The sequence below is a fragment of the Lepisosteus platostomus genome, chromosome 9 (genome assembly GCF_059453375.1).
Source record: "Lepisosteus platostomus isolate fLepPlt1 chromosome 9, fLepPlt1.hap1, whole genome shotgun sequence".
NCBI lineage: Eukaryota > Metazoa > Chordata > Actinopteri > Semionotiformes > Lepisosteidae > Lepisosteus > Lepisosteus platostomus.
This window is the reverse complement of record NC_142619.1, coordinates 33485104-33512281: the sequence shown is the minus strand read 5'-3', so window position 1 is coordinate 33512281 and position 27178 is coordinate 33485104. Positions and strand designations below refer to the sequence as shown.

The 27178-nt window shown below is 35.0% G+C and overlaps 2 protein-coding genes across 5 annotated transcripts; one reads left to right on the top strand and one right to left on the bottom strand.

The window, feature by feature from the left end:
* Positions 1 to 1110: 1110 nt before the first annotated feature.
* rpap3 (RNA polymerase II associated protein 3) lies at positions 1111 to 18574 on the bottom strand. Of its 4 annotated transcripts, none has more exons than XM_088644772.1 (18): positions 18251 to 18574; positions 17791 to 17947; positions 16799 to 16988; positions 16009 to 16155; positions 15157 to 15273; positions 14269 to 14396; positions 13423 to 13544; positions 12772 to 12842; positions 12552 to 12686; positions 11516 to 11643; positions 10490 to 10611; positions 9818 to 9888; positions 9565 to 9681; positions 5739 to 5953; positions 4726 to 4921; positions 4449 to 4546; positions 2916 to 3016; positions 1111 to 2588 (listed from the first exon to the last, which is right to left on the bottom strand). In XM_088644772.1, the coding sequence occupies exons 3-18, from the start codon at positions 16952 to 16954 to the stop codon at positions 2503 to 2505; spliced, it is 2010 nt and encodes a 669-aa protein (XP_088500898.1). In that variant the 5' UTR covers positions 16955 to 16988; positions 17791 to 17947; positions 18251 to 18574; the 3' UTR covers positions 1111 to 2502. The 4 variants fall into 4 exon arrangements, with proteins under 4 accessions (XP_088500898.1, XP_088500899.1, XP_088500900.1 ...); XM_088644773.1 differs by having other exon boundaries at positions 4726 to 4918; XM_088644774.1 differs by lacking the exon at positions 9565 to 9681.
* A 245-nt stretch (positions 18575 to 18819) lies between these two features.
* On the top strand, positions 18820 to 21559 carry atp23 (ATP23 metallopeptidase and ATP synthase assembly factor homolog). Its single transcript, XM_088644776.1, has 6 exons — positions 18820 to 19109; positions 19322 to 19367; positions 19542 to 19623; positions 19708 to 19845; positions 20182 to 20265; positions 20952 to 21559. The coding sequence occupies exons 1-6, from the start codon at positions 18959 to 18961 to the stop codon at positions 21153 to 21155; spliced, it is 705 nt and encodes a 234-aa protein (XP_088500902.1). The 5' UTR covers positions 18820 to 18958; the 3' UTR covers positions 21156 to 21559.
* Positions 21560 to 27178: the final 5619 nt, after the last annotated feature.

Here is a 27178-nt window from a genome sequence, read left to right as displayed (position 1 = left end):
ATTTGCCTTAATTTGTAGAATGAATTTGAGTTTTAGCCTTAAAAAGCTTAATTTTTCTCTATCTTTTGTTTCTTGTCCTACAACTGTTATTATTGATCACCGAATTATTGTACTTGACATGACTTCATTCACCCTTTCCTGAACGTCTATGACAGGCAGAGAGAGTGCTGTTTCTGGTGCGATCTTTTGCAGCTGACATTTCACTGTTTTAAATGAACAAGAAATTAGATTGCTCATAAATCACTTATTCTTTATAAACACAGCGTAACTGCCCTCCAAAAATCCTCTTTTTCTTGTTCGTTTTAGAGACCTTGATCGAAACTGATTTTAGATGTCAGAAAGGATTTATTTTCTCTGTATTTCCTACATTGCTTTGTCGAGATTTTAACTTTATATTTAGGCTCAGATTTCGACTATAAATTGTATAGTAACTAATAGCAGTAAATACTGATGTTTTGCTCCCTCTTACCTATTGATATATGTTTTGTAGCTGGGATGAGCTTTATTTCGTACGTGTAGCTACTGCGATTTGGACACGGAACAGTTAAAGATGGCGGCAAATCAGGCACCCAGAGAGGGGGGGGCGTATTCTCGCCTCCATAACTAAAATGCCAAATAGGAGTGGCTTAAGCGACATACACAGTCGTGTAACTGACAGTTAGGGTAGCTTATCGTGTAAATTTCGCTTTGTTGCTGATAGGTTAAGCTTTCGAAACTCTGCCCCAAAGTCATGTGACTGATTTTTCGCCCTGTTTTGTTGGTTAAACGCAATAATCACAAGCACCACCATGGTAAATGGGATGTGTAGTTTTTAATTCCGTTTGAATAATAACTGTACGTACTGTCTTCATATTTGGCCAGGGCTTTAAAGAGAAGGCGCGCCAATAAATTTCGGTGCCGTCGTCTCCGCTTTAAAGGTAGCCCCGTGCTGGAAGAATTTGACCTCGGAACGTTTGCCCAGCGTACTTATACTTTGAATAATGACCTATAAGACTTAATGGATTGGGGCTCTCCAGATCAAGATTGGAAACCTAGTTGTAAAATATTTTTAGTTCAAGTTTGTTTTCATCGTTATGCAATATAACTGCATTAACTTTTTATATCTCACTCTACATTTATATTTTTTTATTAAGTCACCTTGAATAAAAGATCATCAGTTAACATTTTTTATGATATGGTGTCTCAAAACATCTGTACACCAGGAAAAAATCTTTAGAAGAATCACTCGAATGACTGTATACACCTCATAAAGAAATAGAATGTTTTATGACCATGTTATTTCCTATTTCTAATTCTTATTCATCACCAGCTTTACAAATATTTATTGAACACACTGCATAATTAATCATTTACAGGGAAATTACCACGTGTCTTAATCTATTAAAGCTTAACTCCATTAAATCACTCTGAAGTCCAACAATTTCAAAATATGCCATTTAGAAATAATAAATTGTGACTATAATTTGCTATGGTGGATTTAATTTTAAATTGCTAATTTTTAAACACCATCTGGTTATTTTTGCATAAGGTTGCATAAGGCTCAGTCCAAGAAAACATTTAACTACCAACTTAAATTAAATGTGCTAAATATGAAATTTTAGGATTCTCACTGAACACATGAATGTTTTTATTGCTGTCAATACAAAAAGCCTGCTCTGAAGAACCAGTAAAACCAAAAAGGACTAGATAACATCTACCCAACACTTTTTTTTATCTTGGATCACATGTTCAACTGACCATATGAGCTTTAAAAGCCCAAAAAAGTTACAGCTATAGCTACAGCAATGCTACATGTACTTAATTCTGCTGTGGGTCTCTGCTGCATCTGGTCAGCTAAATCCTGAAGTAGTAAAATAGCAAACTGCAGGTCAAACTGTATTAACTAAAATATGCTGCAGGTATTCTTTTGCATGGACATTTTTAACCAGAAGTGAGTGTTGCCATAGTCAATACTGTTTAATTAAGAGAGTGATTATGCAACACTAAACAGATGCTAAAGATTAGAGATCAACTCAAACCTTCGACCTATCAAACACTGCAATTTACATATCATATATGTGATTACAGAACAACTATCAAGCAATGGCAAATTCCAAACCTCATGCTTGACTGTATCTTTTTGTTTGCCAGGAGCTCCTTGCTTTAACTCAATAAAAACTTGCCAATATGTATGGGGCTTTTACTTGCATTTGTCATGTGGATTTAATTTAATCCAGACCTCTGACTGGGTATGTACAACAAACATCACAGCGTTGTAAATCCATAGAACAATAATCAGTTGAACACATAAGGGTAGACAGAATAGTAATCAAAATATTTAGACTTGGCAACTTCACATAAAAGACATATCTTTTGTATTTTGTTACATTATCTGAAAAAGTTATGTGCAAATATTTTCAGTTGCTAGGGCTCTTCTCAACAGCATGAGAGGTCAATTCTTGACCACAATTTTTTTTAAAATAAATGTTCATTTTGTTGATAACAGGCTTGTATTAACAAACATCAAAGACTGTATCTCTTCTTTAGGCATCTGACTGCTTCATTATCCAAGCCACCGTGAAGAATAGAGGTGAACAAATCTTGTACAACTGAAAAAAAAAGAAAAAAAAACTTCAACGTTTTGCCACAGCTTGTGTCTCTTCCTCTTGGAATGACCATTTAGTTAATAAAAAAAGATACATCTGTGTTTTTTTTTTCTATAAAGCTGAGTTAAAGCATGCTTTATTGGTCACAGGAAAACAGGACTTATAGAGGATAAGAATGGTTGAAGCAAATAAACAGGCACAGAGATCAACATATGGTAAAGAGCACTGAAGACTGGTAATCACGATACAAGACAAAAAAGGCTTCTGTTTTGAGATGAACACACAACATTTTACTTTACTGGAAGTTGGGTTGCAAAGAAAATTGATTACCTTTCTTTTCTGCTGGTGACATAAACATGACTGCCATGTCAAATCGTTTCACTTCTGCCAGGTTCTTTAGAATCTCAAAAACAAGGATTGGATCTTCATACCTAAAATACATGAACATAAGTTCAATGTATTTGAGCTTTTACGTGTGAATAACTACAATTATTATTTACTAATAGAACCTATACACTGGGCTGCAAAGAACAGTGTTAAAATATTTAGCTGAATATTGGCTACACATATTATGTATGGTAGAGCATTCCATTGTGTGTTATTTATTTTATTGGGTTCTCATTATCTATTTTTATGACTTAGATGAAGATCTGATCACATTTTAGGTCAAAGTTATGCAGAAATTCAGAAAATTCTAAAGGGTTCACCAACTTTCTAGCACCACTGTATAATACTGCTATAAACTCTAAAATTATTAAAAGCACAACTGGGCATCAACAGAGTGACTGTCAACACCATTTGATATTTGTAATGAATTAAGAAAAAAGCTTCAGAGTTAATTTTATTTGACATTACAGAGTATTTTGTGTTGAACAGTGGTAAGAATTCCCGAATAAACCTATTATGATTATATGATGTAAGAAAATAAAATGTCAAAAATGCCAAAGGGGGTGAATACTTTTAAAAAATATGTATGGTTCAGAAAGAGTTGTGCAAACTGAAATTTATTCAGGACCAATTTGATATGCTTGATTGCATTAGCATCATTACAAAACAGTTAAATGATGCCAAGGAAGACTGATAAAGTGATTGCTAGGGACTGCTAACAAATTTGGAATAATATAATGCAACTTCTTTCAGTAACATTTTTAATTTGTGTGTCTCTTTTATAAACAGATGAATGTTAATTAACTAAAGAATAAACACAGCTAGTTTTACCAAGACAGACCAAACTGGACAAAAGTCTGTTTACAATATGTAAGGGTTTCTGTATCAAACAGATTTCTAGGCATAAATAGGCAGATCTCTATTATGTATTTTCACACTATCAATATTTAAGCTAATGGAAACAATAATTCCACAGTGTTAAAGCAAACATTACCTTGTGCGATTACAGCTGTGAATGACCCAGAAAAGCATACCTAACACTGCTTGGATTCCAGCTATAGTACTTTGAAATATTTTTTGTATGAAAGAAAAACACTGTGGCAGCTGAGTTTTTTTCACCCTCAATCATATCACCGTAAATTAGGCAGTAATGCCCCTCTGAGTATCTCCTGGAGTTTAGAGATTGGTTGAAAATTCCTGTTTGAGAATAATCTATGTTGGCAAGAATCTTTGAAAAATCTTAAGTGAAATCACTTCGTCTCAATAATAAGCTTCACATGGATTATTCATGGACATTTTGACAGAAATTTTGTTTACATATGCAGATGCAGGTTAATTCAAAATCACAGATGTGTATCAATAAATCTATTATGTATACATAACGGTAACCATCCAACTTTTGCGTTCAATATTTTATGGTGAGATACATTATCAGCTAATCAAATGTAACTTATATTTTCTGAAACATTGACTTACTTTATGTAAAATGTATGGAAAACCTTCAGAATCTGGTTCAGAATGTCAGGTTCCAAAGACATCTCAAAAATTTTCGGATACATGTTTGGCTCTATTTGCTGGAAAAAAAAGTCACTTGTTTCACAATGCAAAATTGCTTCATATTTGACTTAAATCTTGAAAGCTCATACTCTAATGATTTCATATAATCTGATAAATTCAACAATGCAAAGCAAAAAAATTCAAGGGACAAAATTCTTTTAAATACATTTTAGCAGTCTAGAGAAAATGAGAGTACCTTCAAGTACTTGTAGATCACATCTGGGTGATTTTTCAGCTTCCTCAAGTCTGCTTCAAGTTGAAAGCAATTTGCAGGAACAGGAGGAATGGATAAACACTCTGGTAAGGAAAAAGGTAATCCCTTCTGATCTGTTACATTTTCCACATCAGCACATTTCTCTGCTACCTTCTTCACATCATTTGTGATGGGACTTCTGCAAAATAAATAATAGAAAAAGACATGGTTTGAAAGATACTGATTTAAATCTTTATTCACAATAATTTCTTATACATGTTTCTTTGTGTTTATTTTTATTAAATCTTTAGCTTCTCATTCTTCACAAAAAATCACTTAAAATATCACCAGACAACTCTAACACAATGTGAAAATAACCCAAGATAAAAAAATGGTTAGAAACAAAGCCATTACAGCCTGACTTCCTTGTTTGGTTACAAGCGGTTTATCTGAAGTTCTCATCTAGCAATTTCATAAAGCATTAAAGGGAATCAGCTTCAACAATAAGTCTATGTACTTTTAAAGAAATACTTTAATCCATTTAATTAACTTAGCACATTATTGATTTTTGTCTGGAGAAACTGAGCTACAAACATCTTTCTGTTGGGTCATGGTAACATAAGCACATAGATCAGTAGATTTCTGCAGTTTGTGCTTTAAGAACTAAATTTACTACAGAAAATTGAGCAAAAGAATTAAATGAAAAGGCTCAGGAAAAAAAATGGTGGGAATGCTGTATCACTGCAGGATCAGAGTTTGACAAGTCACATTGTTTTTTAAAATATTAATAATGATTTTCTGTTCTCTGAAGATCACCTCCATTTTCTCAACATAACTACATGCATTAATTTAACTATTTTCTTAAGAGCTATATAATTCATCTTTTATTTCAAGCATGTATTCGATACCTTTCTGAACAAATGCATCTTTTCTCTTATTATGTTATTTTGCTTAGGTCAGTGTTGAAACAGTCCAGTTCAGGACATGAACATCAAACAAGAAAATTAGTTACTTACTTGTCAGTGGAATGTGCAGGAGAATCAGAGATCTCTTCTATTTTAAGCATTTTAGGACTAGGAGCACATTCCATTGGTACAGCTTGGCTTTCACTCACTACTGTTCTAGACGAGGATACTGTTTCACATGCTGCTGAGATAGTTGTCCTTTCTGTCCTCTTTGAAATGGAAATCTCACCACCAACTTCTTCAATAACCATTCGTCTTAGGGGTTTCTGAACAGTGAAATATATCAAGTTGAAAGAAAGCTCAAAATCTGCTTTATAATCAACACATATTGTGGTATTACTAGAACTAATAGAGCAGATGGATGAGAAAAGCAAAACAGTTGCCATTACTTTGTTCCAGTAATTTAAAGAACTATAGATTTAGAGACAGAGGGAGGCCTGGAGTGCTGTGGGTGGTATAGTCCAATCCTAATTGCACAGTGCCTCTATTGTAGCTGACTTTAGAGGTCTTTTGGGTGGAAACTTGGAGAGGATACCACCAAAGACAGGATACAGTAGGAAAGATTGATTCATTTAATGTTCTGTAGATTTTTTAAACAATTTCACCTAATAGTTTCAACAAGACCCAAAAATAATCTGGAGGAATCCTGACAAAAAATAAAATATTATGTTATAATGTTGCATTTAATTACACAGAAAACTAATCTTAATATGCCAATATGTAAATCTCAAACCATTAAAACACAGCAATTTAATCTTATTGACCACAGTTTACAGTATATAAGGTGTTATAAACTCTAAGCTATAATAAGTTCACGACATTTGCAGAGACAAAAAGAACTATTAAGGGTTAAGGGGAGGGTTATTTTATTTTCACTAAGAGCAAAACAACTGTTATTTTAAGAAGCTAAGAAAAAAAAGTTAACCAGAACGACTACTATGTATGCATGGATTAATTATTTTTATTATACACCAGAAAGCTTTAAAGAAGGTTTTAATGCCACCAACACTAAGACCATTTAGATATGTCTAAAAAAGTGTTAAATGACTTTAAACAACTTAATCAACATTAAAAGCAAACCAAAGAAAAAATGTCTGCAGCCAAAACGCTGATTATTTGCCTCATTTTATTGAGCCAAATACTTAATCAAATCAGTTTCTTTAGATTTTTTTCCAAAGAGCCATCTTCAAGCACTTCACTGCTAAAAAGAATATTTACATCAATATTTCAAAGGGTACTTCTAAAATGCTCTTCTAATTAAAACAACTCAATTAGCCAGGGAAGGTCTGATTTTTCTCTTCTTTCTTTTTTAACACCTAATTGATTTTTGTTTCCTAAGCTTTCTATTTCAAATGAAGACACATTAACTTTTAGCACTCAGTTATAATTCTCATTTTAAGCAAATAATTTGTCCTAAATACGTGAAAATGACTACATACAGTACATGAAGAGAGTAACTCAAAACACAAAGTGAAAATGCATGCCAAATTGTTTCAGTACTTTTGGCTCCAATGTGGCATTTAATTTAACTTCTAATATCTACAGAAGATCAAATACACCACTATAGAAATTAAGAAAATGCAAAAAAAGAGATTACCCAGCAAAAGTGATGCAGAAAAATTGAAAGCTTCCTGTGGAATAATATGAATGTGAGGAACATGAGCACTACTCCTTAGGCCTTAGGATCTACTAACTATAGTGGGTGTAAGTGTTAAACACAGTCAAGGTTCTTACAGTACTGAATCCTGGAACTTACAAATTCAGTTTTGAAATTATTACAGAAATCCTTTTTTGTTTTAGGTTCTCTGCTATGGCACTGCTATATCACTTTATTTTCAATGACAAGTGGTATCAGGTGTGCCTCAAGTTCAAAATGATTCTCTATTTCTTATTTCATAAGTACATGATAAGTACTGATACCATTCTCTTTTTCTTGCAGAATGAGGGAAAAGGTGTGTAAAACAGAAATGCACAATCCACTTTTCAATATGATTTATATATAGGGATTTTCCAGCCAAATGAAATGTTTATTTTGCACTTTAAAGCAACAATGCTTTGCCTGCAGCTGAGAGTTTATTTATTTGAGTGTGGTTTTAAAATAATGTGACCATTTAGTGTAGGAGGTGTTTATAGGAATACTGGACACACAGTCACTCAATATTAAGACAATTATATTTTTATTCATGTGCTCACTAACTGGAAGTGTGTAGTAATACAATATTAAATAGTTTAAATAGGTTCTCTTAAGGTTAATTTCGGCAAGTCAATTTTAAATACATTAAGTCATTATTGGTATTATTTCCAGACAGCTTTATCAAGTCTAGTATTAAATGTTCTGCTCTCTTTAACTACATATATTAGAAGCCCATTTCAATTGATTCCAAGTTGTGAATAACAAACATAATATAGTCTTTAATTGTGGGTTTCATTTATATGTTGTCAGACCAGTTGTCAGAGATAGGTGTTGTTTTGATTAAACATTTCCTTCACCTGGTAATATTTAACTGGAAGATAAATAATTTAAATTGCAGATTCTACAATTTCATTTGGTTTGTATTCAAATGGAAATAGGGATTTCAGAAAAATATACCAACATATTATTATCTTAATGACTAGTGATTCTGAAGTACTGTACAAAACTGCAAACTTTTGTATTATTATGAAGATAACATTCAAATCACTTTCCTTCTTTCCTTTTCTTTCTTCCAAATTCTACAGCAACACAGCACAAGGACACCTTTACCATCATTTACCACTGGAGAATTTTATATGCCTTATAATCATAAATACATTTAAAAAAAACAACATCCATCACTCACAAAAAAATAGGAACATGTAAATGGAAACTATGTACATGGTTTGCAAACTCTGTGTGAAGGTATGATGGCTTACCAGTAAGTGATTAGTTACATGTAATTACGTTTACATGTTCATGTTCAGATGTATGATTTTGTCTTCTATAATATATTTTTGTTTACCAACTAAAACAGAACTACACTGTCATTCGCATCCCTTTCCTTAGCCTAATCTGTATTATTTAGCCTACTTTCAAGATGATGATGCCCATAAGCAACGGCAAAAGAGAAATGCTTGGCCTCATTCATGACTTGTGAGGTTTAATAATGCACAATTCAGCAGAGAACTGAAGATTAATATTTGAAAGGTATGCACAGAGGTGGCTGTGAAAAGGTGGCTACTCTTTTTCTACATGACTATCAAGATATTTTTAGTCACTAGGACAAAGACTTCAGATTCTTGGATCTAAGTATTGGGAAGGTCACAAAAAGATCCACAATATTATTTAACGGAAGAGCATATGCATTATGTAAAATGAAGATATATTTGATCTATTTTTCTATATTTTATCTAATATATAAAGATATTTATTTTTAAAGATATATGTTTGGTAAACTCTGGCATGCAGCAGTGTGAGGTACTGTCTAGGAGCCTGAGCAGATAATTAAGAATTTGTGGGTTCAAAGCCCAAGATGAACATTGCCGTTGTACCCTTGAGGAATGCACTTCACGCTGCTTCAGTAAAATACTCAGCTGTACAAATAGGTACAAATTTAGGTACTCTGGATTAAAGCATTAGCCAAATGAATTAATCATTTATGAATTTAAATACTGGCATGCATATCTGATGTTTCCATTTGCAGCCTTTGAGATTAAAACGGTTATGTACCAATTAAAAGAAACAAAAGGAAGGTCACGTTTTCCCAATTTTAGTCTTCAAAATAATGATCAATTAATGTTTTGTTTACATTTTAGAGCTTTAGCTGTATCAGCTAGTAAATAATATATCTTTGGGGAATTCTACAGCGTGTTTTATTGGGAAACAATAGATCTTATTTACTGATGCTAGAAAAGTACTTACTTTTGAACGCAGATGAGGTGGCTTATTTATTGGCTGTACAATTCTTCTCTGACAATCACCTTGTATGTTCTGTTCTGCAGGCTGATCTTCTGATATCAAACCTTTCGCAACCATCTCCTTTAACAGAAAACAATATATTTTACTTCTGTTCAATGTTTTACTTTTTTCCCCAAATCTAATGGTTCTTGACACAGACAGGTCAAATTCAGATTAACCACATTAGGTTCAATAAAAAGTATACATACATATGTACCTTTTTCATTTTCTCGAGTTCACTCATTGCTTGCTTATTCCCTGGTTCCAGATTCAAAACTGTCTCAAAATCTGTTAAATAAAATAACATTTGTATTGAACCCGTTGTTATTCAATACTAAGCCCAGAAAATACTTCCACAGATTTCATCCAGTATGCAAAATGTATTGATATACTACAATTTCCTATATCAATAAATAAGTGCCTATTAATGAGCCCTTGTGAATACAAAGCTTCGCCCAACAACGACCTTTAACACCTTAATAGATAGTATTACATTATTTTGATCATCTGGAAAACACATAGCATCTATTAGAATACGTCAACAGAATATAGGCCAGGAAAGATTACATGTACAATTAAAACACTGCAACTACAAGACGAGGGTTTGTTCAATTGGTCAGTTCAGAAGTACAGTAAAAGCAGTATTATTCAGAGAACAGTCTGAGTCACAAAACCACAAAAAGCTTGAGAAGTCCAAACTGAAAAGTCTGGGTATTTACAGCTGACAACTGGATTGTGGCTGCAGAGTTGTAAGAAGACTATGTTGTGATGCCGGGATAGCACTGACTACATTATATTTATACCTTTAGTACTTATTTCAAGGATCTTAAATTTTACAAACTCTATGTGATTATTAAAAAAACAACAAAAAGCACAACACTCCTTCTACCTTGTTTGGCTTCTTTCAGCTTTCCCAGTGCTAATCTTGCACTCCCCCTCCTGGCAAAAGCCTTTGTGTAAGTCGCATCCAGAGCAATGGCAGTGCTGCAATCATCCTCTGCCTCTTTATACCTGTTTGATACAAAAGTTATGAAACCGACTGAAATACTTTGATATACAGGATCTCTGGAGTGAAGTAAGGAACACAGGCATAATCCAGACAAGGCTGGTTTAAATCCAGACTATTTCTTTAGTTGAGACCTGGATGCCCAATGTGCTGCCAGAGTTAGGTGAACTCGAATCAGCAGCAGTTACCACTGTGACTTTCCAGAGGACTGTAGCCTTGCAGTATCATCAGTAGGAGCTGCATCACTCAGTAGATGTAGTCGATGTAGACCAAACTCCTCAGAATCTCTCCCAGCCCCAGTATGGCAAGCAGGGGCTTGCACAGCTACTCATAACGTCATCTTGCAGCCCAAAGCTTACAACATGTTTATTCCCACCCATATCTCAAGGCAATTTCAGAAACAAGGAAATAATGAGAAGCTGTCAAAGCTACTGTAAAGGACAAATAACAGGAAAATGACTCTTATCATATTAGGAAAAAGCTGTTACTCCTTAGTATGTTCTGAAGCAATGATGGATATGCTCCCGACTAAATTAAAATGAAAACAATGTTCCATTTAAGGTACTTAAACACATACAATACAACACCTACAACACCTTAGCCCAGTACTCTCAGTTTTTAAAAGTGTTCTATATGGAACAATTTAAGAAGTCCACAGTGCATGTTTTCTGATATTTATTAAGTCATACATCTCCTACATGTTCTAGAGCAAACTGTACAAAAACTTAAAAAGAAATATAGAAGATTCCATACTTCTGAAATTGTAAAACAAAATGGCTGAAACGCATACATGCTGCACTTATTACCTGTTTTGTAATGTTAAATTACATTGTGAATTCAATGAAAACATGAAAAGGCAAGTATTGATAACAATATTAAACTGTGTTTCCAAGGAATAGAGGAACTTACTTTTCCAGTTTCAAATATGCCATGGCCCTGTTTGCTGGCAGAAGAGCATTGGTGCCATCTGCTGACATTCCTCTGGTGTAGCACTCAACAGCTGCTTCATACTTCCCTTCCTTGAAATAACCATTACCCTGAAGCACAGTTAAATTATGAAAAATCTAGATTAATCTAGACGAGCAACAAAATGCAACAATGAAACATACAGATGCTGCCTTTGTTGAGTTTGATTGGTTCATAAAAGGCTAAATACAGAATCTACTAAAACCTGAGATGTTTGCTGAATCTAAAAAGTACAAGGATCAAAATTAAAAGATGAAAAGTGATATTATGAAAAATTTCCATCTATGAATTGGCTTCATCACTCTGCTCTCCTCCCCACTGATAGCTGATGTGTGGTGAGCGTTCTGGCGCACAATGGCTGCCGTCGCATCATCCAGGTGGATGCTGCACATTGGTGATGGTGGAGGGGAGTCTCCATTACCTGCAAAGCGCTTTGAGTGGAGTGCAGGAATTAATTAATAAACTTCATATGTCTGCGGTTCACTCATTCCCTTAGAAGGCAAGGCCAATGCTTACTGCTAACTAATGGTACTAAAGAATCACCTTCATCCCATACTGCAGCTTTTCTTTTCTGTGGGAGGGGCATCTTCTAGAATAAAAATGCTCCCACCCTAGTTTTTCACCCAATGGTTTCAAAAACATGACAATGCTGTTATCATCCTTTTGAATCCATTGGGTAATATCATAAAGATGTCTGAGCCAGCATTTTCCACCTCCATCAACCAGCAGGAGATGGAGTTGACTGACTTTGCCGAGAAGGAATGGTGCTGCACTCCTCCTGAAGAATTTGAGACATACAAGAGAACCTAAACAATATATTATTTCATTCCTCCTTATATGATTAAGGAAAAACCTACAGCAACCACGATTTCTGGCATAAACCAACTACAGCTAAATAAAGCCTATAATCTAAATGTCCTTTTTAACCAAATTTGACAAAGATCCCTAGAACAAATGCATTTCAGATAATAATACATACAAGATCTTTTTGCACCACAGCCTGCTGTTTTGATTGCTCTTCTTCAATCCGTTTCTGCTCACTCTCATCTACCTGTGGTGCTTCGTTCGCTAATGTTTCTTTTTTGTTGGGTTTTACTTCTTGGGACCCCAAAGCCTACAAATAAAAGTAAAAAGGGTTTTAGTATTCATGATTTTTCATCAGAGCCATAATGAACAGCAAAGGTAATAAAGGTAAACACCTCCTTTATTTTCTTCAGCTCATTTTGTGCTTCAAGGTTATCAGGATCCAGCTTTAGGACCATCTCATAATCTTGAATTAGAAAAATTGAAGAAAGATTAAAATTATATGCCATACAAATCTTTAAAAAAACAATTTGATATTAAATAGACTTATGGCATCTTTAATGATAATAGCAGAAAACGTTAACCTTTGGTCAATTTCAAATAAATGGATACAATGGAAGTCACTAATCAAATAATTTCAATAGATTTGGCACTTTACTTTTCTAAGAACTTACTGAGTTTTAGCAAGTTCAACATTTAGATCCAAGATAAATCATTCTTGCCATTGTCCTTCAGCCAAGAAAAGAAGCAGGATTTTTTTTACTGTAAATCTGAGTGAACAGACTTCCAAATGAGCAAATTTAACTGGACTGCTAGGATAAAGTTACAAACCTAAGAGTTTAAGAGTCTTACACACCAACCGACCCAATTTCTTAGATGAATTCAGAAAGATATATTACAAATTACCTATAAAACACTTCAGAGCTGGTTTAGAAGTATTACAGCTAATCATTTAATTAAATAATTAGGTTACATCACAAAATTAAAACAGATTCCACCTCCATGCACTTACACTGTGAATGTTATATGCGAGTATGAAAACTCACCTTGTTGAGCACCTTCAAACTTCTTGAGTGCAAACCGACATGCCCCCCTTCTGGCATAAGCCTTAATATAGTTTCTGTCCAGAGCAAGCGCTAAGTTACAATCAGATTCTGCTACAGCATACCTAACAAAAGAGAAAAATTAAAGGGCTCAAAGTGCAACTTCTGGTGTAACAACTGAAATACACAACTGCCTGGATTGTTAGGAAATGGTTTCCAGATATACGGATTGCACAGAATAATTATCAGAATAACCCAAACTTCAAACATCAACATTCTCTTTAGGGTGGATTCGAACTTAGAATCCCACATATGAACAGGTAAATGTTCATTTCATGCTGAAAGGTTATGAAAAGAAAAGCAATGTTTTGGCTGTGGAGCCTTCTTCAGGTGTGAGGAAGAGAGGCAAAGTAGCACATAAATAAGGCACAGAAGAAAAGATGGAGTAGATAGAAAGGGCGGGGAGCGGAGGAAAGGATAAAGCAGGTGAGAATGGGCTTTGCAGCCTATGCATGCTGATGCAGCTACCTGCTCATATCCCACAGACGATAGCTTTGCACCATTGGCTCCTCAGCCAAACACAGAAACCAAATGTTTAAACCTGCAGTTCCTCTCCTATTGTGCAGAATTACTATTGCAACAACACACCACCAGTAGGTTAAAACTAAGCTGTGTCTAAACCCAGCTCACATTTCCTATTAGAGGGTGAACAATCTGCTGAATTCTGCTTCACAATGATAGGAAGAGCCATCTAACTAATTAAGGACTCCTACATTAATTTTGCAAGATTAAATACTTTGATCAAATAATGTTTCTCTTTCAATATTGCAGAGAAAAGGGCATACTTACTTTTTTAGTCTGAAGAAACTGGTAGCACGATTTGTGGGCAAAACGGGATTATATGGATCAGCACACATACCTCTTGTATAGCACTCTATTGCCTCATCATACTTTCCTTCTTTAAAGAATTTATTTCCCTGCAAGTATATTAAAAAGCCCCCTAAATAATATGAACAAACTTTAGAGGAACATTGTAAGGTATACTTGATTTCCAGTGAGTATTCTACACTAAAAATCGTAATCATTTTCGAAATGCAGAAATGTTTTCTGCCAATATCACGGATTACTGTAGCATGCATCTCTCAATACACAATAGAAAACACAATAAATGATGTATTAATAAGTAGCTACAAATCACAAGCTTCACACTGCCAACATTTTATATTAAAGAACTTTACATTAAAACAAATTTAACTTATATTTAAAATACATAGAACTAGCACAAAGAAACCCAACCCAATCATTTTTAGAATCAATATGCCTTCATCACAAATACCATAGATCCTTAACTCAGGTGTCATTATTGAGGACAATGAACTGACAAGCTGGTTATGCAAAACAACAATAACTGTTGAAGAGTTAGAAACACATAAAATATAAATCAAATGATAATGAAAAATGTGTTATTACCATTTCTACTTTTATCTAGTACAATTTCACTTGTTGCTCATTAAAACTAAATATGTAATAGGACAATCAGTGTTAGGCAATATTTTGGGGTGTTTTGTTTCCACCGAGCAGCAGATTTAACTATAAAATGTTTAAGGATTGTTTATGCAAGTCAGAGAACACCTGTAGCTAAATACATATCATTCATATAGAATTTATATATACACTTGAATTAATACTGGTTACTAAAAAGATTATGGCATTATAAATAAAGAGACTAAAACTCACTTTTTCCTTCTCAGAAAGAGCTTGATCCTTGTCAATATGAATCCCATCTTCATCAGAATCAGATTCATGAGATTCAGCTGGACTTTCTTCTTTGTCTACTGATTCCATTAGCTTATCCTAAAATTTATGTATGAAATTATTTCTTTAGGAAGTAAAAAATCAGAAACTAACGACAAACAATTGACGGGAAAATAATGCTGCATATTGTCATGGCTCATTATATTACCAAATATTTAAAAAAATATACATTTTTTAATGCTACAAACATTTAAAACTAAATAACTTTGAATTAGCTCCATTGCTGGAAAATGTTTTTCTTAAGGTTTTATGCAAGATTAATTCAGAAATAAGTAATGTCAATAAAAGCCATTTATGACATTTCTAATTTTATTAATGTATTTTTAAGAAATACAAGACAATTCATGATATTTTATGTTTGTTCAACAAATGCTGAATATATTTTTAATTTATCAAAACTACTACTAGATGGAACAAAGGTTAATCTAACTCAGCAACTTCACCACAACAGGTAAATAAACATGTTATAGTTTTTATATCACCTAATACAAATAAAGGAAAGTATGGAGTTCACTATTGTATTTTTCAGTGCCAAGGAGAGAAAAAGATATACAGGTGTTCACTGTCAAATGTGAATGCCGTGAATCAAAAACTTTGATTTTTTTTTTTTACAGATTTCTTCAGTTTTCTCAAGCACATCTTGTTCAATAAGAACATCAATCAAATTGATCTTTGAGTAAAACAGCATGTTTTGATATTCGGAAAATCATATAAAAATATAAAAAAATAGATGACACACTCTGAGAAAACAATGTTAGAATGAGATGAACTTACCACATCCAATTTTTCCCATGCCACATAATCGCAGGATTTTATTCTGGATGCTTTCTTCTTTTCATTCTTTGCATTCTTGGCAGCCACTTTGCTATTTTCTCTTTTCTTCTTTCTATATTCAGTATTTCTAATGGGTGGCAGATTTTCCTAAATCAGATGTAAGAGTTCAGATTTTCTAATATAACTCAACATCTCAAAAACAGCACAATCAGCAGGTTCTTGTTTCTGCTGTTTCTTTCTGCTTGTACTCTCATTGTGGAAACATGAGGACTGCAAAATCTCCAACCAACTTCTGGGACCTTATTCTCATAAGATTTGTGCACAGTATTTTACTGGCATTTCTAATGTTTATCGTTCTTTTGATGTATTCTGTACCTTGCTTGATAATTATTCTGTGAGACACTGGTGTATTAACAGACTGGTTTAATTCTACATTATATAAGCTATGTTTCTACTGTTAATATTTTAGAGCATATTATTTAAATGGAATACATAACATTCCTGGATAAAGGGGATGGCTAAATATAGCACATACACTGTACACTATTTGTGAATGTATACAATACTTTATATTTCAACTCTAAACATCACAATGTCTCATAAGCATTAAAATTTTATTTTGCAAGTGAAAAATAATTTCAAATGATTGGATGAAAAATTAATATGAAACCTGATAAATGCTCACATTATGAAGAAATGTGTTCCTGAGAGATTAACGTAAGTCCCCAAACAAGTATGTCTGAATGGCTGCCTTTTATCTGCATTTTCTTCATTCTCATGACAAACTTACTTGTGTAATTTCAACACCACTCTCTCTCCTCAGTTCCTCATCTTTCTTCTTTATGTCCATTTCCCAGCTCTCCAGCTCTTTCATGAAATCCTGCAGATCCTCTGCATTTTGTCGCATTTGAAGCTGCAGTTCTATGGCTTTATTTTGTGCAGACATGCTAGTCCAACTGATTTGATGCAAGATTAAAACACTGTAAAATTACAAAACACAAAATTAAGGGGGCACCAAAACATTTTCTTCTAAAATAAATTTAAGGAATATGTCGCAAACACAATTGAAGCCTTTCCTGTATTTTAAAAAATGTCTCTTGAAAATGTAAAAGGAGATAGCATGTTGTCTTGTGTTTATACCACAAACTAGTCTATTCAGAATTCATAAGTCCGTCCTATTAGGAATCACAACCACCTTGTCTTCCCTCCTGTCAAACTCAGCCCAGAACACTGCACATTAGGTTAAAGATCGGGCAACTAGGACACTCAGCACATTCATTTCAACCTATTTTCCCCTTTTCTGCTTGAGATTATTTAGGGTCAATCAGACTCTCATGTAAAACACGAGAACTGAAAACCAAGAGAAGTAACAACTGCCCTAACATGCAGACTTTCTTAATTACAACAATACAGTAATTTAAATCTACCTAAAATGTGTATGATAACTAATAAATGTATCCTAATTGTTTGCACAAAACAAAAATATTCACCGCACAAAAGGTTGTATAAAACCATGCCTTAGCTTTTAAAAATAAAACATGAAGGTAAGATGTGCGTGAAAAGAGCTTAAAAGTCAATCTGGTTAGGCTCTGTGGTTATATACAAATGTCATAATATGACCGTGTCATATTATATCAGCAACAGCTCTAATGAAAACTTTATACATCATAAATCAGTTGGTCTGTTTGTGGATATGTGGATGAGAAATGCATTTTAGTTCACTAGATAGCACGCTGATAAATTGCCTCTACAATCGACGATTAATTCAAATAAATATCGTACCTGTAGCGGGTATTATCCGTATATGTCTATATAGCGTAGGGGAACAATCGGCCGCAGACGAATAAGCAAATCGTTAAGTTCCTCGGTTATTTTTACAGCACCTGGTAAACGATCGCGTGCGGCGCCATAACAGCAAATCCCAGCAACCTCTGCGCTTCTTCGGAAACAGGAAAAAAAGCTTAGTTGGCTTGGAAACCATAGCCCGTCTACCAGATAGAAATTAAAGATACAGCACAATGTGCCACGGAAGTAACCAGTTTGTGATATTTTTATTAAAAAAAATAAATACAAAAACGGAAATACAACAAACTGGGGTATATACATACAAATATACAGATGTCTCAACATGACACTACAACGTAGCAACAAGTGAATGAAACGGGGGGGAAAGCAAAAAAAGCAAAAACAAAGTTTTTTAAAAAGTTAAAAAGTTAGTGATCCTCACACGACTCGTTCATACCTGGCGGTGGCGGTACTGCAGATCTTGTTAGTTAGCCGTCTGAAATACAATGAAATAAATGTCGGACACAATTAAGTTTACTCGTCAAAGCATGAGCACTGCTGCCACAGACTCACTTTGATTTGTACAACGTGTTATACAGTAGCAATCTACATGGATCTTTGCTTCTTGGAATGCGATCTGTGCTTAAATAATGAAATGTTGTGTCTAGGCAAAACATTGTCTTGGCTTTATACTTAAAAGATTTTAAATAAATAAAAGTACAAAATATTTCTTCAAGGTATTATTAAATACATTTTACATATTTTTGTCTTTGTAGTTAGTATACAATAAAAAGTATTGGCCGTTCGCTAAACACCACGTTTAGTGGCAGTGAAGAGAAGAAAAAATTACAGAAAATCAAACACGCCTGAGGCGTAGAATGACGGCGTAATTTTCTGCTTTCTTCCACTGTAAGTTAGTTCCAGAGCAAAATGGCGCCTAGCAAAATACCTTAACACAATTTGAATGTAAAACACTGTTTGGTAGCCGTTCGATAACATACTGTATCACCATTAGTCAAATTTCGAGTGACCCTTTACCTTTTACCTTTGACATTACACGCCATATGTAAAACACAGAATGACCTACTGCTGGTGAAACGTTAAGAAAAGGTTGGGTAAAGTGTTATTGAAATAATTTCGAAGTGAACGCCTAATTTTTTGTGACATGGACCAAAACAATAAGAATGAAGAAGATTATGGTTATCAGCTGTTTCCGGAAAGAAATACTCAGACATTTAAAAAAGGATCATTCGCGAAAAACCTCTTTACTTATAATCACAAGTGTCAGGTCATGCTGAAATTCACATTGGACACAAGTATGTTTGGTTATACTCTTAGTTATTTTTTTATATTTTTCATGTCTCTAATAAACAATAATTACATTAATTTAAATGTATAAATCTAAGTGACACCGGTAATTGTTAAAGCATTAAAAAACGAAAAGGAGTATAGTTGTTAATAAATAATATTTTTGTTGCTTTTTCGCTTTGTTATTTTTGTGTGTAAACTAAACGTTTGTTTCCCCCAGGTCCATATGCAAAACTGCTTCTTAGTGCAATGAAACGTTCGGGATGGTATGTATTTTTTTTATGAACAAACAGCTATTTTATACAAAATTTAATATACATTTTTTGTAGATACTTTACACATAATTAGTAGAAAAGGTTGCTTTATTGTTGATATTCTAGGAAGTCGCTTTAATTATTATGATGATAATGATGACATCGTGTTTTAATGCATTATTTCAGCACTGTTAACAAAGATAGGCATTTCTCCTGCGAGGACTGTGACGGAACTGTTAGCGGTGGTTTTGATGCTACAACTTCACAAGTAAGATGAAGATGGTTGTTATTATTATTACTAAAAATAATACCACACGTTCAACAAGTCACTGACCCTTTTTTCTTGTTTCAGATTGTTTTATGTCAGAATAACATTCATCAACAATCCCACATGAACAGGGTTGTCACCCACGAACTCATTCATGCGTTTGATCATTGCAGAGCTCACGTTGATTGGTTTAATAATTTCAAGCATCTGGCTTGTTCAGAGGTAAGACTAGATCTATTATTGTTGCGTTAACTCTGAACAAGTTGTATAAAGATGTCTGTTGCTTCTTTTAAAGTTGTGAAATTATGTGAATTTGTTCTGATTTTATTGTGAAACCTTTATTCAAACCTTAATAGATTAATATCTAATAGCAGATTTTATGGAAATCTCAAGTACAATTCTGAATATATAGAAATGCAAAGGATTATGCTATAAATGTTGCACACTTCGGCAGTTGAGCATGTGGATTTCCCCTGTGGTTATAAAGATCCTTTTTTTAAAATTTTCTGTATGATTTACAAATGTAGTCTAACCACTTAAATATTTTGTTTTTTATAGATTCGGGCAGCTAACCTTAGTGGCGACTGTTCTTTTAGTAACGAAATTATTAGACTCAACTTGGGCATTAAACAACATCATCAGGTAACTTACCGAATTAACATTGTCAGTTTTATTTCTACTGGAGAAACATGTTTAGTTTTTTGAGAAAAGGAGTAAATGGGAGTGAATGTTTAAACTGAAAAATGCAGGAGACTGTTAGCGTTCATTAACCTGCTGCGTTTTAGTGCTTTATTAGTTTATGCAGTCTAACATTAAATCGCACTTTCTCTTACGTAATTTCAGTATTTGGAGCCGAATAAAACATTTCCCCTGTGGTTTTAGGAAATGTAAACACCTTCCGTACTGAGAATCTTAAAAGAATGCTTTTAACTGATTCTTACCAATTGCACCTTTTATTTTTTTATCTTTTCAAAAAAAATATTCTTTACTTAAGATAGTACTTGTATAAGACCGATCCTAGCAGTGATGATATCTCACTCCACTTACAAGCATTTAGTTATATTTCTGTAATCGGAGTGCTGGAATAAAAAAAAAACACCTAAACCTCCTTGAGAACCTGGTCCACACTTTGTCTTTTAGTTGCTAACTTTTTGGTTAAATCCAAACATACTTCTTCATATGTATTTGTATGTTTTATTATTTTTTTAATGAATGGAAGAGGATTTTTGAAATGAAATGCATAAAATTACAGGTTTGCATTCAAAGAAGAACTTGTCAATGAAGAGGAGATTTTGTAAAGAATGTAATGAACTATTTCTGACCCTCAGAAATGTGTTCGAGATCGAGCTCTTCGCTCTATCTTAGCTGTCCGGAAAGTGAGCCGTGAAGATGCAGAGAAAACCGTGGATGAAGTGTTTGATAGCTGTTTTAATGACCATGCGCCCTTTGGAAGAATCCCACACAGCCGAAGAGATGCAGAACATGCCTACAGGGATTTTCAAAACCGAGATCGCTATTATGCTAATCTTTAAAAATTAAATTAAAATCTTTATTTCACTTTATTTGCTGTATTACAAATACAAAACTTTATTGCAAGTGGTGCTGTGTCTAAGGCCTGGGTTGTGATTCAAGCAGGCCTCGACAGTCTTTGTATCCATGCTTTTGTACTTATAAGTATGGGCATACACATATGTTTAAAATGTATAAAATGTACTCGGTAATCCATACCGAGCCACACAATTAGTTGAGAGTTGCACCCGAAGTCTGTCTGGGTTCAATAATAGTGGTTTGTTTAATATAACAAATTACACCTGTCTCTGTACATGTCATTTGGTAATTTATAGTAAGATTTGTTTCCTGGAATTTGTTATTTTGGAGAATTTAATCAGATCTGGACATTTATTGGAAATGACATTAATAAAAAAGGTTTTAATAATTTGCTCTTCAATTCTGATTTTTATAAATCAGGTCAGATGTTGTTGTAGAAGAGGGAGTTGGTTAAGGTTCATATATCAGATTGTAATAGCTGATGCCAGCTGTTCTAAATTAGCTGATCATAAACCTAAACCACCAAAACACCCCCCACGTATCAGGAAATATTGAGCAAAGTCACGTGGTTTCCTTTAGTTTCTGTGTAACTTGGTGATGGATATGTTGATAGATCTATAACATACTGTACACACATGAGAGGAGAGGAGGCAACTTGAGCTTGATCAGGTTCTATTTACAGCCCCAGAGTCAGTTCTGGTTGTACTGGGACCAGACCCTCCACAATGAATTCCTTTCATCCCCCTTTAAAGATACCATTTAGAATAGCTAATCATCCCTAAACCACATGTCTCTGGAACATGGCTGGATACTGGAGTGTCTGTCAAAAATAGATGTGAATACATGGAGACCATAGAAGCAAACGGGTGCTCCAGAATGGAATGCAGGATCTTGGAGCCATGAGGCTGATGCTAACCAACATGCTGCCTGATCATTAAAATCACATTTATATAAAAATTCAACTACATATCTCTTATGTTTCTACACAAAGTACTACAACAACTAATATTTACAAACTGTTGTGATTCTGGTTCCAATAGTCTGTCTAGGATGTTGTATCACTGGTGCCTGTCTTACAATGAGCCCAAAAACGTATTGTTCTTAATTGAACTCAGGAATGTACTGTATGAAATGAATTATTTTAAAGCATTTTCTTCAAGGTTATCAAGAAGATGAGTAACACTGTCTGCTAAATATAGACACCAAGTGACATGTTTTTAACAGACATTTGGGAAGAGGTTCGAATCTTGCAAACTTTCGCTCTCCTACGCAAAAATATCTCACTTCATGAGCACCCCTTTGCTCTTCCTTCTTGTACCCCTCCCCATTTCACCACGTCATCACCCTTGCAGCAGCTCTCTGGCTTATTCGTTGTGAACAGAGGGAGGTCATGTCAGCCTCGTCTTCACTGGCTGGCTGCCATCCCCTCAAGTCAGGCAAGTTCACCAAATAACTGCCTAAAACGTTTCAGCCTTATGTTGCATTAATCATTATTTGGATGAACTACCAAAATAAATACTAGAACAATGGATACATAGTGTAAAACAATATGCTGGGAAACAGTGTATTGATTCTTGGTATACAGATGCAGCCATTCAAAGTGAGTGGTACAGACACGTACTGCAGGTATGATGACACGGGGTACCGCGGTGCGTGTTTGGTTGACCGACAGGGGCACTCGTGGTCCGTTGGTCTGTCGTAGAAAGACTTACTGTAAACGTCTTTACTGTGCCCGTTGTAGATATTGAATTTTACCACTGAAGGGAAATCTTAGTAGCTGAGCATAAAAAGAATAGGAGCATACTGTAACGCGTGTGAAGGCCATAAACGATATTAATTTTGGAACGTAAACATACAGTATATAGCTGGTCTTGGTACTTTAAAGAAAAAAATACACACCGGTATTCCATTTCTCCCTAAACATTTTAAGCTTCGAAGTCTTTAACTAACGTGATACCGGAGTCAACAAGCATACTTTTAGAATTTGATTAAAAGGGAATATAATATGGAATCGCGTATCTAAAGAATTTAATAACGGTATGATTATATCCGTGTACTGCGGCAGGGCTGTGTAGGGCTGTTTCGCCTGCCTGATCATGCAAGCTGTCTTGTAGCCTACTGGTCTAGGTGCGTGACTACCAACTGGCAGGTTGTGTGTTCGAATCCAGCTGGTGCTGGACTTTTATTTTAACAAACATTTCTTCGAAAAAATAGGTAAGCGATATTATGGACAATCAATTGACTTTTATATTTCAAAATATCGCAACATGATCGATATTTGCGATATTTTGAACATATCTTCCCTTCTGACAGCGGTTCCTGCTTTTATTGTGTGTGTGTGTGCAACAGTAAATTTTTTTAGAGAAATGGAGGCTGGACAGTATGCGTTACAATATAAACATTTATATTGATTTAAATCGTGTTCTGATTTAAATCGCAAACGCGTGTTTAATTATGTGTTTTTTAATCATAATCAGGCCAATGCATTTCTACATTTTCTGTATGAACCAGCTTAGAGGTTCATACAGAAAGACAGCTTGTCTTTAAATTGAGTGTAAGGTAATTTATGCTTCTAAAGTCATGGTCAGTATTATTGTACTGTGCTGTACTGTGTCACATTATTTTATAGCGTTTTTATTGCGTTATTAAATCCGGTGGCGCTGTGTTAGTTTCCTGACTCACATTATTTAAACTGCGACACTGATCATTCATCTCTAAATAAACTTTATTTTATATAGCGTTTTAAGCGAATAGGTAATTAGATTGCTCATAAACCTAATCGCTTTTTCTACATAAACACAGCGTGATTGCTCTCTGTAAATGCTTTTCCTTTATTTTTAAAGTAGGCTCAGATTTCAACTATAGATCGTATTATTATAAACTTTCTTGGAAAAATGTATTTTATGTAAACCATGTTTGCTATTAATTCATTTAGGGCTAAAATACGTTCATTGTCTTCCAATCGAGTCGAGTTGACATTGGAAGCCTGCCACACCCGGACTGTTAAACCAACGCATTAGCACGTCAAAGCCCATTCAGCCACTATTGGCTTTAGTATTTAGTATTTAGTATATTGTAACGCTTACGGCAGACAGGCACTGTGTAGGAGCCGACGCACCAGAGCAGCGCATCGAGGGAGCGTCTGCATTTATAACTTAGTTTTTAAAATTAGTCAAGCAATACGAAGCATCTCCTTTTACTTAGTGCCTGAGCATACTGCAACGCGTGTGAAGCCCATAAACGATATTAATTTTGGAACTTAAACATACAGTATATGGCTGGTCTCGGTACTTTAAAGAAAACATACACACCAGTATTCCATTTCTCCCTAAACATTTTAAGCATCGAAGTCTTTAACTAACGCGATACCGGAGTCAACAAGCATACTTTTAGAATTTGATTAAAAGGGAATATAATATGGAATCACGTATCTCAAGAATTTAAAGACCAGACAATTGCAAACTCGTTTTCAATAAAATTATTTTATTCATTCAGCAGTTTGTGAGAGGGACATCCAGCAGGGAGAGACACACACACCGGTTTTCATTGACAAAATTGTTTTTTTTCAATTCCTCTTGTCTAACAGGAATGTTTTGTTTGTGGACAGACTGTTAGACAAGAGGAAAAGACCGCCTCCTCCTACGAAGCATTTCGTTGATCCGATCACGAATTCTTTTCCAGTCGTACGCAGCAAGGGTTGAGAATCTCCGATTCACCATCGTACTAATGGTTTCCTGGAGATTGCAAGGCAAGGCACTTTTGCCTCTGGACCCATCGAAATTTACAGACGTGGTCCACCCCCAGTAAATTTCAAAAGTCACAAGATTTCGAAACACGAGGGCGGCGTAGCGGTCGGCTCTTGCTTTCCCGTCTATGCCGATGCACTGCAAGTACAACCCCCCCTCCATCTCCTGGGTGATGGGTAGCAGTTGGACATCTGGGAGAATTATTCGTCCCACTGGCATCTGTGAATTCCGCTGTGCTTCCTGGGGGGAGATAGCCGGCGGGGACAGCATCAACAGATTCCTGCGCGGTGGTGAACTGAGAGGCCGGGATGGAGTGTCCTGAGGCGGTGTGTGCTCTGCGGGGGGCAGAGCTTCCGCCAGGCATTGCAGCCTGCGCGGCGGGGAGAGGCACTTTTCGGGAGACAGCTGCTCAACTGTTTGACTGCTGGAACTCTAGCCTCCCAATCCTCCCCAGTAATGCATCGTAATGCTCCCGCTGCTGCCGAAATGTCTCCATACAGGTGCTGCTTCTACAGGTTGGCACCCTGGCCAGTGGCCGAGAGCAGAGACCCACGGCCTGTGGCAAAATAACATAATTCATGTAAGAAATAAAGTCACACAGTAGTATTCATCAGTCGCGGAACAGAAGTCAAAATAAACTTTTCTTTTTTTCCGTCTTACAGCTTTCTTTTTTACTGTCCTGGTGGTAGATCGTTTCGCCCGTGCGGTGTTTTCTTGAAGAACAGGCTACGAAGAAATAATTATAATTGAATTTAAAATTCAAAACGGCAATAATACCTTGTAATATGCGCTGTAATCGCGTATTTCAGATGAAGTCTGCTGTATTTGCTTACCCTTCGCTCTTTGGAAGCTGGGGCGGCAGAAGCACCCCGTCTCTTCCCGTAAAACGCCTTGGTCTCCATACTGTACTATGGTCGCTGTAGTGCAGGTTCGCAGTTTTTTTTTTTGTGATGGGAGCTCACCCAATCCCTTGGTGTCTTTTATGCGTCACACATACTGTATTTCAGCGCCATATATTTCATGGATATTATGGAATATAATGGATGGATATCTTAGTTATCTTTCTAGTTCACAGGTTTGCATGCATAATTTAATTTTGAAAGCCACTGAGACATCAGGTACTAATGTTGTATTTATGAAAAAGAAACTAAACAAAAAACATACTAACAACTGTGCCATCCTACTCCTTAGTTAATACATTTTATTATTCATAAACAGTTAACATTGTTAGCAAAATATTTTGAATTATATTTAACCCTATTTTTTCTTTAGTTTTGTATTTAACTTATTATATGATAGTCAGACTTAATGTATATTTGAACAATGAAAATATATTTTTACAAGATTTTACATTAAGCACTTAAAATTAATATGGTTAATAATAGTAAACTGTAACATGCTGTAACAAGATTGGTTAAACTGCGAAGAAAATGCTTTCAGAGAAAATGTTTCAGGTGTGAAGAACATAGATCTCAAATGCAATTTCAACCAAATCTGCTCCCACACACCCCGCCCCCACTACCATTAGAATATACACAAACATTTTAGCGTTTCATTCTGAGCAGAAGACCCTCACACCTGAAGAGTGCTGGCTGTGACGAATTAAACCGGTTTTACAGGGTTCAATCACAGACCATGTGACATGGGACTCAGTAAACTACAGTAACACCGTATTTGATAACGCTATAAAAACGCTATAAAATAATGTGACTTGGCACAGAACAAGTTTACAGCACAGTACAAAAATAAATGCTGACCATGACTTTAGAAGCATAAATTGCCTTACACTCAATTTAAACACAAGCTGTCTTTAGCCCTCTAAGCTGGTTCATACATAAATGTAGAGATCCAGGCTCAGAACACACAGCTTCATTAGCGAATACATATGCAGGACAACTAGAGAAGACGTTTTACAGAGGATGGATTTTTAGAAACATCCCATCAGACATCCCATCATATTCACAACGTGAAATCTAGAAAATAATATTACGTAACCAAAATCCGCAATATGGAAACAGAACCTGTGTAATTTTTGATAGATGATGTACTCGTAACATTTTTTCAAGACGAACTACAACATTTAAAAAATGACTTGTATGTACTTGATATCTCTAATCAATCCACGGGTCCCAGCACAAAACGAAAGTAAAACGCATACCGTTTCGCGCTTCTTATTAGTTGCTCAAAAGTAATTTGACCGTATGAAATGCATAATATAAACCTAGAAACATATACGTGAGCAGTACTTAAGCACTGTAGTA

Bases quoted from the DNA above. Each gene is read 5' to 3' on its own strand.
- rpap3 (XM_088644772.1), bottom strand. From the start codon at position 16,954: ATGTCTGCACAAAATAAAGCCATAGAACTGCAGCTTCAAATGCGACAA. The intron at 16,156-16,798 runs GTAAGTTTGTCA...CATCTGATTTAG, and splicing joins GTGGTGTTGAAATTACACAA to GAAAATCTGCCACCCATTAG. The intron at 12,843-13,422 runs GTGAGTTTTCAT...TTCTAATTCAAG, and splicing joins GTTTGAAGGTGCTCAACAAG to ATTATGAGATGGTCCTAAAG.
- atp23 (XM_088644776.1), top strand. From the start codon at position 18,959: ATGGACCAAAACAATAAGAATGAAGAAGATTATGGTTATCAGCTGTTT. The intron at 19,110-19,321 runs GTATGTTTGGTT...TGTTTCCCCCAG, and splicing joins GAAATTCACATTGGACACAA to GTCCATATGCAAAACTGCTT. The intron at 19,368-19,541 runs GTATGTATTTTT...GCATTATTTCAG, and splicing joins GCAATGAAACGTTCGGGATG to CACTGTTAACAAAGATAGGC.